Source organism: Zootoca vivipara, chromosome 8 (genome assembly GCF_963506605.1).
Source record: "Zootoca vivipara chromosome 8, rZooViv1.1, whole genome shotgun sequence".
Classification (NCBI taxonomy): Eukaryota; Metazoa; Chordata; class Lepidosauria; order Squamata; family Lacertidae; genus Zootoca; species Zootoca vivipara.
The window spans coordinates 75869567-75883401 of record NC_083283.1 but is presented as its reverse complement, the minus strand read 5'-3'; the positions used below and the strand labels follow the sequence as shown (position 1 = coordinate 75883401).

Here is a 13835-nt window from a genome sequence, read left to right as displayed (position 1 = left end):
GCATGTTTTCCAAGGCAAGGGTCCAGCTAATCACAATGCTGTGTTCTGGCTTCAGGAAGTCGTCATCTTGGCACACAGCACTCCGTCTAAGGAAGAAATCTGAGAAAAAAGATAAAGACAGCAAAAGGGAAGGCAAGCTGGAAAATGGTTACCGTAAATCTCGAGATGGACTTGCCAATAAGGTTTCCGTGAAGGTAACCTTTCTTCCTCGTGTTGTGTTCTTAGTCGCAATTCCATGGATGGGGGAAATGGGACAACTTTTAGCCTATACAGTACAACAAGTATCTCACTTTAACATCAATACTTTTTTACTTGAAATACATTTGCACCAGTGTTCTTTTCTACCTTTCGTTACTAGAGATACGAAGTGCTGAAGACCTGTTTTCATGTCGTGTTTTAAGACATCTGTATATAATTCAGATTTGAGTATCCCTGGTCAGGCTAACCATATGTACTGGAGAGTAAATCCCATTGAACTCAGTCTTCTTAGGATTGCACTGTAAATGTGATACCATTTAAAGGGAGGAAAATAGCAGCTAGCAGGATTTTTGCAGAAATATGGTGGGTTGCGCCTTCTGTATTTCAAAATCTGTTGTTAACATGCAACTAGAGCCGTGGTTGGAAACTTCATGTGGGGATAGGTAGTAGGAGTGAAGGCTTAAGATTGGAACTGGGGTCAGGAGAAGGAACTCTCTGGTGTAGATATTCTCAGGGTAAAGCCTGGGTTGACTATAGCAGTGTATTTTTTTGTGTTGAGAGGGAAAAAAGATGGCTGGACTCAGGAAAGGATTAGGGGCAACAGCTTTTAAGAAAACTGTTAACAACCAATACAAGTTTTGCAGCCTGAACAAGAATAGTAGACCCCTTGTAGTAGCTACGTTTGTGCATTGCTAAGGACCTCATGTTGGAAAATGATAGGGTTACATTGTCTTATGGTTGGATTCAGCAGCTTGCCAGGCAAAACATTCCCCCCCCCACACACACACATCCTGCTCATGTGCTGTTCTGGGGTTTCTCCTGCCCCCATCTGTCCCTGAGCCAATTTCAAGGAGCACAGTGGCAAGGGAGGGAGAAGCCCCGTTGTGTAAGCCAGAGTCATCTTTGCACAAGGTTTCAACCGATGGGGCTCGTTTAGTGCATTCTGCACACTGAATGGCTGCCCGCTTTTAACAACAACCCCCTTCCTTCCTTATTGAACAGCAAAATGCACAAAGAGGCTGCAGATGGTACAGATAAAGCTCAGTCAGCTTTGTTCAGGGAGTTATATTACAGAGATTACTCACTTTCATTTTTTCTGGAGGGCACGAGTCAACTTTCAGAACACACAGGTTCAGCTCACAGGAAGCAACCATTTGGTCAGAGAACAAGCAAATACTCTTGACCAGTTAGCAGTTTTAAGACAGAACTGCGGCCCTCCAGATGTCTTGGCCTACAACTCCCATGATCCCTAGCTAGCAGGACCAGTGGTCAGGGAAGATGGGAATTGTAGTCCAAAACATCTGGAGGGCCGAAGTTTGGGGATGCCTGGGCCAAACCATCTTTAACATTATTCCACAGTTCAGAAGTTAAAAGAAACATCTTTTCTGAGCCCTAATTCATCCTTTCAGAAGCAGTAGTAGCAACCGCTTCCTCGGTGTATCGACAGTAATTTTACTACCATGAGTTAGGATATTAAATTATGTAAGAAGAGATAAATCGTCTCTTTCCAGCAGAATTTTGTTTATCTGATGCAACATCCATAATAGACCACAGGTGCATGACAGAAGCCTCCAAAAGTTTACAAAGCTTTAATTATCAAATATATCCCTTTGCCATGACTTCCTACAATAAATCCAGATCCATACTTCTACACCCCATTTGGAACATTTTCAGTACCCGCAAAAAGGGCAGTTCTCAAGTCAAATATATTACAGTATCAATATCATATATATATTATCAAGACAAACTGTTATATAAATATCACTTCCATACAGCTCTAACAGAACAAAAGATGGAATCGTTACTCACTTTAAGTTGGGGGGCATTTCTGAACCATCTTAGGTGAGAATACTTTGGACTAGACTTGTAGTGAATAAAATTCTCTCTGTATAATATCATCATGTAACATCATAGAGCCATCATACTGGCACCATGGTTGGGTGATGTCACAGATGATATTTTGTCACAATGGATCCACCAGGATTCTGAGCACTCCACAATTCCTGTGCTACATGAAAAGGGAGTGTTAAAAGATTTTCATCCTGCCTGAATTGTACCTGGAGATTGGATCTGCAGAGGAGCAAGGCATTGTAATCTGGCATGTCTTCAGAGACCCAGGAAAGGGGCTCTTTCTTGGTGGCGTTGTCAGTAAGGGGAGGGAAAGGTACCAGCCAGCAATGTACTGCTTTATCTTTTCAGGAAACATTTTGGCATAAAAATCTCGCTGCTGGTCTCTAAATGTCCCATTTTAGGGAATGTAGTGGGAAAAGCTTTGTTGGTACAAGTGCACAGAAAATGTCACATTGTTGATCATGATATGTTAAGTACACCTGGCTATGCTGATGATTGTTGACCTTACAACGTCATTGAGCACAACTGCACACAGTCCTGTATGTCAACAGCTGACAGATGTTAAGACTTCAGTTTTTAACCTTATTGTCCTTAAGAAATGTCTGGAGACTTTCAAAATTCTAACATTTCTCAACTTCCCTTTTCAGCTTCTCAACCCCAACTACATTTATGATGGTAAGTTGTGTTTAAGTTCACTGTTGCCAATAGTGTGAAAACACATTTTTCATTACAAAGGCAGAGGAAGTCTAAAATGCATTTAAAATGCGGCTGGTGAGCCTGCTAAGCCAGCAGAGGGTGAGGCTTTGTGAGGCTGCAAACCTTTGGGGAGCCGTGGATGCAATCCCTCTTCAGCCATTTTCTACATACCACAATGGCCAAACCAGTGGGGATCAGAAATGGGCCTTTGTGTTGATCAGTAGTCAGTGATGGGTGAGCCACCTGATCTGACTAAAGTCTCTTCAGTTTAAATGTAGTGGTGTATTTTATCAGAGAGGCAATAGCAGAGATACAGTTTCTCCAATCTCTTGGTAAGTCATGAGAAACATTGCATTGTCACAGGAAAATAGGAGTGGCTGGCTGCATTTGAGAAATAACATGTTTTCCTAGCAGAATGTGAGATACAGTGCACTAATTGTGTCCGTCCCCCTTGACTAGGCAAGAACCCACGTGACAAGCTTTTTCATCGCTTCCTCCTCTCCTCCCTTTAAATTTCCATGTCAGAGCCAGACAGAGAAAACTGTTAAGAGGCAGCCTATAGAACCAGATAAAGAGAAATAGAAACAAATAACATAAGATCTAAGGGTTCATTCCTAGTCTCTATATAGGTCACACACAGCCTAATGGGCCTTAAGGCATATGCTGCCCTATATTTTTACCAGACTTAAACTTTACTAGCACTTACCATATCACAGAGGTAACATGCAAACTGCATGTATTTAGGTGACAGAGAAGATGTATGAATTAACGCACAGGTTGCGACCACAGCCAAGGTGGCATTTTTCCATCTCCGCCGCATTAAGCAGTTGGTCCCCTACCTTTCTCAACCTGATCTGGCCACAGTGATCCATGCGATGGTCACCTCTAGGCTTGATTATTGTAACTCGCTCTGCGCGGGGCTGCCCTTGAAACTGACCCAGAAACTCCAGCGGGTGCAGAATGCTGCGGCGAGACTTCTTACGGGGTCCCAGCCGCGGGATCACATTCATCCAGTGCTTTACAAGCTGCACTGGCTCCCGGTGGAGTACAGGATCAGGTTTAAGGTGCTGGTTTTGACCTTTAAAGCCTTATGCGGCTTAGGACCGCCTCTCCCGGTATGACCCGCAGAGGCCATTAAGGTCCACAAATAATAACATACTGGAGATCCCGAGTCACAAGGTGGTTAGGCTGGCCTCGACCAGGACCAGGGCCGTCTCAGTACTGGCCCCGACCTGGTGGAACGCTCTGTCTCAGGAGACTAGGGCCCTGCGGGATTTGTCATCTTTTCGTAGGGCCTGCAAGACAGAGCTGTTCCGCTTGGCCTTTGGACTGACTCAGTCTGACCCCGGGGTTACCCTCCCCTAAGGTTTTATATTACTTGTAGATTTTAATTTTAAAATTGAATTTTAACATTGTATTCATCTGCATTTTAATTGAATTGTTTCTTTTGTACTTGCGTTGATATTTTTGCTGTTAGACGCCCTGAGCCCGGGTCTTGACTGGGAAGGGCGGGGTATAAATAAAATTATTATTATTTAATGCCAATTGTTCCCTTCTCTTCCCAGTTCCCCCAGAATTCATAATACCATTAAGTGAAACAACATGTGAGATAGGAGAGACTGTCATTCTGAAATGCAAAGTCTGTGGTCGTCCCAAAGCTTCAGTAACTTGGAAAGGTCCTGATCATAACACACTGAGCAGTGACTGTCATTACAGCATCTCATACAGGTACCCGTGGCTTCTGCATGCTTTACATACTGTGTCAAAAAGGGGGATAGTTGGCAAGAAAGCATAAAGAGTATTTTGAAGGGGACTAGATGATTGTGACTATAAATACCAGTTGGGTGTTTATAAATCTCACATGTTTACAAATTTACAATATTTTGCAGTGATTTGGGAGAAGCATCTCTGAAAATCATTGGCGTGACCACAGAAGATGATGGTATTTATACCTGTGTAGCTGCAAACGATATGGGTTCAGTTTCATCTTCAGCCAGTCTACGAGTTTTAGGTGGGTCTCTGTGGCAAGGAGGCACAGAATAAATATAGTGATGTATTTCGCATGTTAAATGCTCAATGTAGATTATTTTTCCACTTTTCAGGTCCTGGAAGTGATGGGATCATAGTAACCTGGAAAGATAACTTTGATTCCCTGTACAGTGAAGTGGCTGAGCTTGGCAGGTATGATTAGCTTACATATATAATCATAAATCTTTTTAGAGAGAAATGACTTCTGTGTTAAGGTGTGCATTCAGCCGTCCGAGGATACATTCAAGGACCCTGATAATGCAGAAATCAAGTGCTTTCTTAGTAAAGAGTTTGCATGGCAAGAGTAAACTCAGTAATGCAAACATTAAGACCTAAACTCTGAGTTTTAATTTTGTTCTTGTATTTCCCTGCTATAGCTGGCTCACATGAAAATACTGATACATTTATCATAAGAGCATCGTATTTTTAACCTGCACACCTGACTGTCCAGAACATGACAAACAGGCCCAGGCTGATTTAGTATACTTCATATAAATTATTATTGTTATCAAAAATTATTTAGTATTGTAAGTGCCTCAGAAATCGGACAATCTGGTTGCATTTCAAAGGGAGGAAGTTTTTCTAATAGTTCAAGACCAGCTTTGAATATGTATGTTTGCAAGTGTGGGGTGCGGAAATAAATACATCTCTCTTTCTTGTATTCCTTGCCTTGTGGAGCTGGCTTTCATTTAACCATTTGTTTTGCAGGGGCAGGTTTTCTGTCATTAAGAGATGTGATCAGAAGGGAACCAAGCGAGAAGTAGCCGCTAAGTTCATAAATAAGAAACTGATGAAACGAGATCAAGTCACCCATGAACTCGGAGTTATGCAGAATCTCCAACACCCTCAGCTTGTCGGCCTCCTGGACACCTTTGAGAGTTCCACCAGTTACATCTTGGTGTTAGAGATGTGTGTGCCCTTTTATGTTACCTAATGTTATGTTGTGGTTTATTTTATATGCCACTTTTTGGCCCAGACTCTTCCCAGAGTGGTCAAAATAATATTAATGCTGAAGAAAAATGCACTAAAACGACAATAAATCAACCAAAACAATATAAAATCTAAAGAAAATTCCTATACAGTGGCACCTCGGTTTAAGTACACAATCGGTTCCGGAAGTCTGTACTTAACCTGAAGCTACTTAACCTGAAGCGAACTTTCCCATTGAAAGTAATGGAAAGTGGATTAATCCGTTCCAGGCAGGTCCGTGGAGTACTTAAACTGAAAGTACTCAAACCGAAGCGTACTTAAACCAAGGTATGACTGTAATGCTAAACAGGTTCACATAGAAGGAAAAAATAGGAAAACTGTTCCCAGCGCCAGCCCCGCTAACCTCACTAGCTCATCACCCACTATTCCAACACACAGCACAAAACCTCCAGATAAAAACATGGCAAGGCCAAAGGCCTACACCGACTTAAAGACTTACAAAAACAACAAACCCATACTGACACAAGAAATACAAGACATAACTTGGGAGACACCCAAATACCCTGGGCTAACATACCACCAATTACACACCTTCTTAAACAACCCAGCAGTAAAAGCAGCTGCCGCTAGGCCCTTAATCACCATCGTAAATCTTCTCCTGACAGTTCTTTGACACAATCAAAGAACAATGGGAGCATGACCTAGGCTATGAAATTAACCCCACCCAATGGACTAGAAAGTGGTCTAAACCTCTATCTCAGCCAAAAGAAGGGAACTCACACTGAAACTCACATACAGATGGTACTTAACACTACAGAAACTGGCATTGATACGCCCAGGAACATCACCAAAATGATGGAGAGGCAGCACCTTTACAGGCACATACCTGCACATGTGGTAGGAATGCCCCAAAATCCAACCATTCTGGACAGCAGTCCTACAAGAGATATGCAAAATAACTAAACAGGTATTAGAACTCGCCCCACTGAACATTTTTCAAGAGCATCATGACCACTCACATGATAAACACCTTATAATCCATCTACTCTCAGCAGCCAGGCACTGGAGAGACCAGTCAGGAGTGAACATGGACCAATGGTGCCAAATCGTATGGGAAACAGCCTTACTAGAAAAGCTAACCAATAGACTGCAACTGTCAACAGGGACAAATAGAAGAGGATGCCTTCACCCCAGTGTGGCTCCCCTTTTATCACATACACAGCCCAGCAAGAAAACAACAAACAACCCACCAACAGCATACAAAACAATCTGGTTAACCTGACACACACACCCCAACACACGCAAACAGATCTCACTGCAGCCAACTAAACACAACCAACCATGCCTTGGACCCCACCCAACCTCTTTCACTACCAAGGAAATATAATAAACAAACAAAAAGATAACCTACCCAAATGATGCTGACATAAAAACACCACAAACAAAGTACAATAATATAGGTTTACCATTTCCCCGCCTCCCACCAAGCAATAGTCCTGTTACTAATACCTGCAGATATTTTGCTCCTGCATGAAGTTGGTGATACATACGACTCTCAACTTACACAGGGGTTGCATTCAAGGGATAGTGCCTAATGCCAAAATCGCTTATAGTCAAAACACATTGGGTGGAATGGTGGGTGGAACAGCCAAAGTCTTTTTCCCCAGAAGCCCGTCCCCTTTTAAATGTTTTTGTGTGGGGGTGTGGTGGTGGTGTTAAGCGCATAAAACTGAATGCGTGCATGTTGTGAGTTATTCCTCGCTATTAACTTTTAGGAGGGGGGGGGGGACACATTCCTGTTTAGGTAAATGTAAACATTCCTGTTTACTAGGGTATTTGTTAGCTAAAAGTTCTGTCCCTGGCAACCCTGAAATTAATAGTTTCAGAGCCGATTATCGCTTTTCAGGAGTTTTTTGGGAAGGTGGTTTTAAACCATTTTTAAAGATGTTTTAATAGCATTAGTATGGATACCTTTGCGGCCCTGGGCTCCTTTGGAGGAAGATGCAGGGTATACATCAAAGAAACATCCCTCTAGCCTCTCTTGCCCCACACATCTGGTTGCTTGGCAAGCCACTCAGTCAGGATGCCAAACAAACTAGGATTACGCCTGGATCCTTGGTTCAGACATAATGACAAACCCACATTTAAAGCAAGTTGAAACTGATAAGCTAACAGCAAACCACGGTTTCAAGTTATGGTTTGTTGCCGTAGAACAAAAGATGGTTATTTGTGCAGAATGTGTTAGGATGTTCAGACAATCCATGAATTAAACAAACTATGGCTTAGCTCTGCATTCAAACGTGGCCAATATGTTAGGCTCTTGCTTTGTAGATGTTAAATGTTGAAGATAGGAAAATGTTACATAATTGGAATCTTACACTTATTTTGTGAGTACGTCTTCATAAATACACACCTGAGTTTAAATCATGCTACATTTCTACTTCAAGTTAATCCTAAGAACAAGTAATCACAAAGCAATAATGGAGATTTCTCACTTCATGGTGAGATGTGTGTGGGTTAAAAAAAAAGTTAATTTATTTCTACACATACACACCTCAATAATAGTTAGGACTAGCTCTACCATGCAGCAGAGTTAAATCATTCGCTTTCCCCCCACCCAAATGTGGACAGATTATTATTATTAACGTGACACTTATGCTTTCATAGTGCTAACCAGGGCCGCCTTCTGGACTACATCGTGCAATGGGGAAACCTCACGGAAGGAAAGATCAAGCTGTATCTGGGGGAGATTCTGGATGCTGTACAGTATCTTCACAATTGCAGAATAGTGCACTTGGACCTAAAGGTGAACTGGGTAACAGGTTTTTCTCCCCCTCCCCCCCAAAGTACAGTCAATGCCAGGATATACTTCAGAGCACCCACACATTTCTGACTGACTAGCTGGTGGTCCAGTCTCGTGTGTGGAAACAAGGTGCATCCAGGGAACGTATTATTAGCCCAGTCCTTACTGCACAAAGGCTCTGATTGCTGTGAGAGCCTTGTGTGAATAGGAAGCCAACTCAAGGAGCAATGTACAGTTGTGGTCAAAGCCCACACTGAGCCTGATGTCGGGGACTGACAGGACGCTAATGAATGGGCGTCAGGAGCAGGGGAGCTGGAGTCCGACTCGGGAGAGGGGAGCGGTGAGTTGTGGGGACCCGTACCAGCCAGGAGGCAAGAATCGGAGGATGGAAGAATCAGAGGAGAAAGAGGAAGGCGCAGGTCAGACAAGGGAAGGGCTGGGTGCTCCCCCACCCTCTCCTGCACCACTCTCTCCCAGAACCAGGAGAGAAATGAAGCCAGAAGAGCAGAGGCAAAACCTTCCATGCAGGTGTAGTCTCTGGCTGTGTGTGCAAAGCCTGTCGGGGAGGTACTTAAAAGTGGTGGAGGCAGAGTGGTCCCCTATTGCTGCAACTGCTCCATAGGTTGCAGACCTGGGAATAGTTGCCCGGATACTAGGTTGCTGCAGGTAGCTATCCAGAGCTGTAGAAGTGACTAAGTTATCTTTGACCATAAAGTTTTAACTATCTGTTGTGTGCCTTCCATTGGCTGGAAAGTGCCCTTGACACCTGTGCACACATCCCTGTAAGCCACGGTATATGCTTGCCGTGAACAAGCAGCACGCTACTCAGTCATGTCTGCTCTACTCGTGCTTTGTTTGGAAAGAAGCAAACTGCTAAGTGTTGGTGGGTGTTTTTCTATTATTTTTTTAAAAAGTGGATTTGGCTTTCTTTCTACATGCCGTACCTTGATGCTTAAAGTAGGAGAAATTATTGTGACTTTCACATCTATACTTCACAATATTTGGTTCGCAGAATTCTTAACATCAGGGGCAACCTACCCTTGCAAAAGAGAGCAGCAACTGCTGTTAGCCACAGAGGAGGAAACATAAAGGCTCCCATATTATTCCTTTGTGTTTTCTCCTAGGTGGCTAACAGCAGCTTCAATAGGAGCAGTTTTGATTATTCTGTAGCATTGAGGGGCTACAGAACCACCTGGTTTGCAGTTCTGGTCATCCTCCACAGCTGCTCTTCCCAGCAGCTGCTTTTAGCAAAATAAAAAGATGCTGTGAGTTGCATTCAAATATTTCCCGCATCACATTTTCAGTTTGCCTCTCATATGTTAAATGGGTAGTGTAAGTCAGCATGCTGAGATACGTTCCTCTCGTTTTGCTGGGCGTTTCATTTCGGAATCTGTCGAACGTTTAGAAATTGTGCCGACTCCTCTAAGGCTTGGAAGTACAAGTTAGGTTGTTTAAATATGTGGCACTTGCTTGGCGTAACAGTGACAAACTTCCCCTTCTTCATCTCTTCCAGCCTGAAAACATTCTGGTGGACAAGAGCTTGGCCAAAGCAACGATCCGACTGGCTGACTTTGGCGATGCAGTCCAGCTCAACACCACGTACCACATCCACCAGTTACTTGGGAACCCAGAGTTTGCAGCTCCCGAAATTATCCTTGGAAATCCCGTCTCCCTGACCTCAGATGTGTGGAGCCTCGGAGTGCTCACATACGTTCTCCTTAGCGGCGTGTCTCCTTTCCTGGACGAAAGCGTAGAGGAAACCTGCCTGAACATTTGCCGCCTAGACTTTAGCTTCCCAGACGACTACTTTGAAGGAGTAAGCCAGAAGGCCAAAGATTTTGTCTGTTTCCTATTGCAGGATGACCCAGCCAAGCGTCCTTCGGCTGCACTGGCTCTCCAGGAGCAATGGCTGCAGCCGGGCAGTGCCAAAAGTGCTGACAGCATTGACATAGCCAGACTGACTTCATTCATTGAGCGGCGAAAACACCAGAATGATGTTCGACCCATTCGTAGCATTAAAAACTTCTTACAGAGCAGGCTCTTGCCAAAAGTTTGACCTATCTTTGATGTGTTCTCTCATTCTCTTTCACCTGCCGGCTAAACTGCGGGTGAAGCTCTCCTGCCAATCAGCTGTTGACTTGAATTTGGGGTGAAGGAAAATATAAAACAGAAGCCAATCAGCTGCTAGCGTATTCATCGTGTGGAAATGCATTCCAAGTAAATCTAAGCACGGTTGTACTTGGGACTAGCACTGCAAAACTTATGTTGGGGTGGAGGACTGCGACATTGTACTCTGCAAAAGGCAATGAAGAACTTTACACTCACTACAGTATTTTAATTCAGGGTTCTGCAAAAAAAAAAATATTTAAAAAATCCTTTTTTAAAAAACGTCTGACGAGAACTGAAATTTTGCAACCGATCTTAACTAGCATTTTCAAGATTTTAGACAGAGGGGAAAATATGCCTGTTCAAAGCACTGGTATTGAGAGACAAGGTACAGACACAGACGACTGAACAAAATGGCTGCCCGTCTAGATGGTGTCCATTTTGACCCATCTGATTTTATTTTATTTTTTTGGACTTGGACATAGAGCTTTCCAGTTGCCTCGCCTGTGTGTATCTTGGCATAGCAGTGCACTGAGATCAGACTCTGCTTTTAAGTGCATCCAACCTCAAGATTTTTGCATACAGATAGAATGAACCATTTTGCTCTGATAAAATGTAGGCCTTACTTGTAAATAGACTGTTACCTGCCTTCAGAAACCTGTGTCTCTTTTAATTTCCCCCCTCTTCTCCTCTCCCTATAACTTCCCCCTAAATGGTGGTAAACCACTGTGTGGATCTTCAGTTCAGGTCAGCCTTGGCTTGACCTATCAGAAAAGAACTCGTGGGTTTGGCGTCCTTAGGCCAACCTCTTATCGTCAAGCAGTATACAGCAGGAATAAAATACTGTAAATGCACTCACTTTGGGATTTTTGTTTTGTTTTGGGTTTTTGTTTTTTTTTAATTTCATATCATGTGCAATGTTGTGGCTTTAACATTTTATGCAACTATTTATGAGGACCCCTGTTGTAACTGTAATAAATATATAGAAAAAGCACATTCATAGTATGGCGAACTTTATGGCTTTTGTGTTTGGGATTTCCAGGGCTGGGTTGTGGGGGCTGGGTTGGGGTTTTATCACTGTGTCATTAAGTTGAGCCTTAGCTTAGGACCTAGTTCAGAAGTCTTGCTGGTTTTAAAAGGATTGTAAAATTATTTTCATTTCCTGAAATGCAAACTGGATAAGGAAAACAAGGCGACATTTTTAAAAAAGACGGTTTGTTTTGTTTGTTCGAGATGCCAAAGTGTTATTTCACCCCCATAATCGATCTCTACTTTTTAGAATTTTCAGGTTTGTCTATTGCTTTCTGTACAATAACTGAGTGAATGGTGTGTGGGTTTTTTTTCCTCTTTGAAGAAAATACTGTCATAAATAGGACCGGAACCTGACGTAAAATAACTGTCTGCTTTTTTTTAATGAATTCCAAGACATAGGCAATATGTGAAATATTAAGTCATTGATGGTTTTCTGTGCATCAGTGAGCTGGCATGGATGTTCTGCCATCCATGTTTCTCTTTGTGATTTATGCCTATTGAAACAAACCTAGCCTGCATCCCTTACAAAATAGACATAGCAGTCAGTCTTAAGCCATAATCTGGCTTTGGTTTTAATTTTAATAATTGCAACTTCCATTGTAATCTATTTATTTCTCTTTTTTGTAAAGTTGTACAGAAACTTTTTAAAACGAAAAATTAAAATCAAAACTGGATGGATATGTATTCATACCAACCATAACTTTTTTTTTTGCTTGTGAATTATTATTATTTCATTCCTTGTTTTAGTTGGATTTTTGCTTTATTTTGCATGTATATTTCTTTGTACAGCAACATTGCGTGTTTACACAGTATGATGTTATGTAAATATTTTATTTTGCCATCAGTTATTTTAAAAAATTAAACATATTTAACAGATGCGCCTGATTATTATTATTATTATTATTATTTTAACTAGGAGCCTCTAGTAGATTGAGTGCTGTAGCAGTTTTCATTACAAGTATTCGAAACATGTTCAGTGTTAAAAAAAAGGAAGGTAGCTTCTTTCTGACTTTCATAGGTGTGTGCCTGATAAAGGCAGGATCCCCATTACAAATGATGTTTGCACAGAACGATAAGCCTTTGGCTTAATAAACACTGTGCACAAACAGCTTTTTGGTACACATAGCCTGATGTGTACCATTGCTTTGCAAGACCAGGAAACTGGATATCTTAACATTTATGTCTAAACCCAGGGTCATGTTTTGTGTCTTCCTCCAAGATAGGATTGTTAGCAAGCCTTAAATGCAAATTTCATAATTGACTTATCAGGGTGGATTTGATTTAAATCAAATTGATTTAAATCCCAAGTCAGTAAGAATTGATTTTTTTATTTACAAAAAAAATTTTTTTTTTTACAGAAAGACTCATTATTGCTGGTATAATCTTAATATTTACAACCAGATGAAGGTTTCATTTTTGGAATAATAAATTTTCAGAGTAGTTTTACTGTTATATCCAAAATTACTGATTTGGTTATACTATTAGAAATACATAGACAGGTAATTATGAAATTATTGTGAGGTTTAATAAGTTAACTGTTTATATTTGAACAACTTTTCTGCTGTACTTTATTGGAAGGAAAAAAGTAATCATTTCCTAAATAACAATTTAAACAATTTATTTAACTAAATAAAACAATAACATCATAGCATATGTATGCATGTTTGTTAACTGATGTGGTTAAACTATTTTTTTAATTAAAAAAACAGACTGAGCTTTAGCACACATGAAAAACTTAAAACAAATCCTTATTTCCTTTCTGCTATAATGTAACTTAAGTAGAAAACTATCTTTAGAAAGATTTTTCCTCCAAAAGCATTTAATTTTAAAAAGCCAATTTAAATTTTTTTAAAAATCCATTTTTTAAAAAAATCATTGATTTTTATCCACCCTGTGACTTACAAATCCTGGCTTGTTAGGGAGAAGCAAACCATTATTCTGAGTTCAGACATAATGCTAAGCTATCCCTTTCCTGGTTCATTTGCCTGCTTTTGCAAAGGGAGATCATTGGGGCCCCAGCACACAGCCTGTGTGCACAGTGTTAGTGTGGTTGCTGCAAAGTATTCTCAGTTTATTAAGAGAACAGAGGAAATACAGTTAGATGCAGTTGTAACTGTGTGCGCACAGTCTATTTGCTGCTGTTGGTTTTTTGTTTTTTTTAAAAAGTGTCTTGATCTGTTTTGTAGCTTAA

General features: G+C 41.3%; 1 protein-coding gene across 6 annotated transcripts in view; it reads left to right on the top strand.

Annotated features, from left to right (window-relative positions):
• TRIO (trio Rho guanine nucleotide exchange factor) overlaps positions 1–13488 on the top strand; it is a 254175-nt gene extending 240687 nt beyond the window's left edge. For all 6 annotated transcript variants that reach the window (XM_060278041.1, XM_060278045.1, XM_060278044.1 and 3 more), the window contains exons 50-57: positions 56–194; positions 2697–2724; positions 4311–4473; positions 4635–4756; positions 4848–4926; positions 5482–5682; positions 8371–8509; positions 10020–13488. In XM_060278041.1, the coding sequence (XP_060134024.1) occupies positions 56–194; positions 2697–2724; positions 4311–4473; positions 4635–4756; positions 4848–4926; positions 5482–5682; positions 8371–8509; positions 10020–10562 (1414 nt within the window). In that variant the 3' untranslated portion in view covers positions 10563–13488. The remainder of the gene's footprint in view (positions 1–55; positions 195–2696; positions 2725–4310; positions 4474–4634; positions 4757–4847; positions 4927–5481; positions 5683–8370; positions 8510–10019) is intronic.
• The last annotated feature ends 347 nt before the right edge of the window (positions 13489–13835 follow it).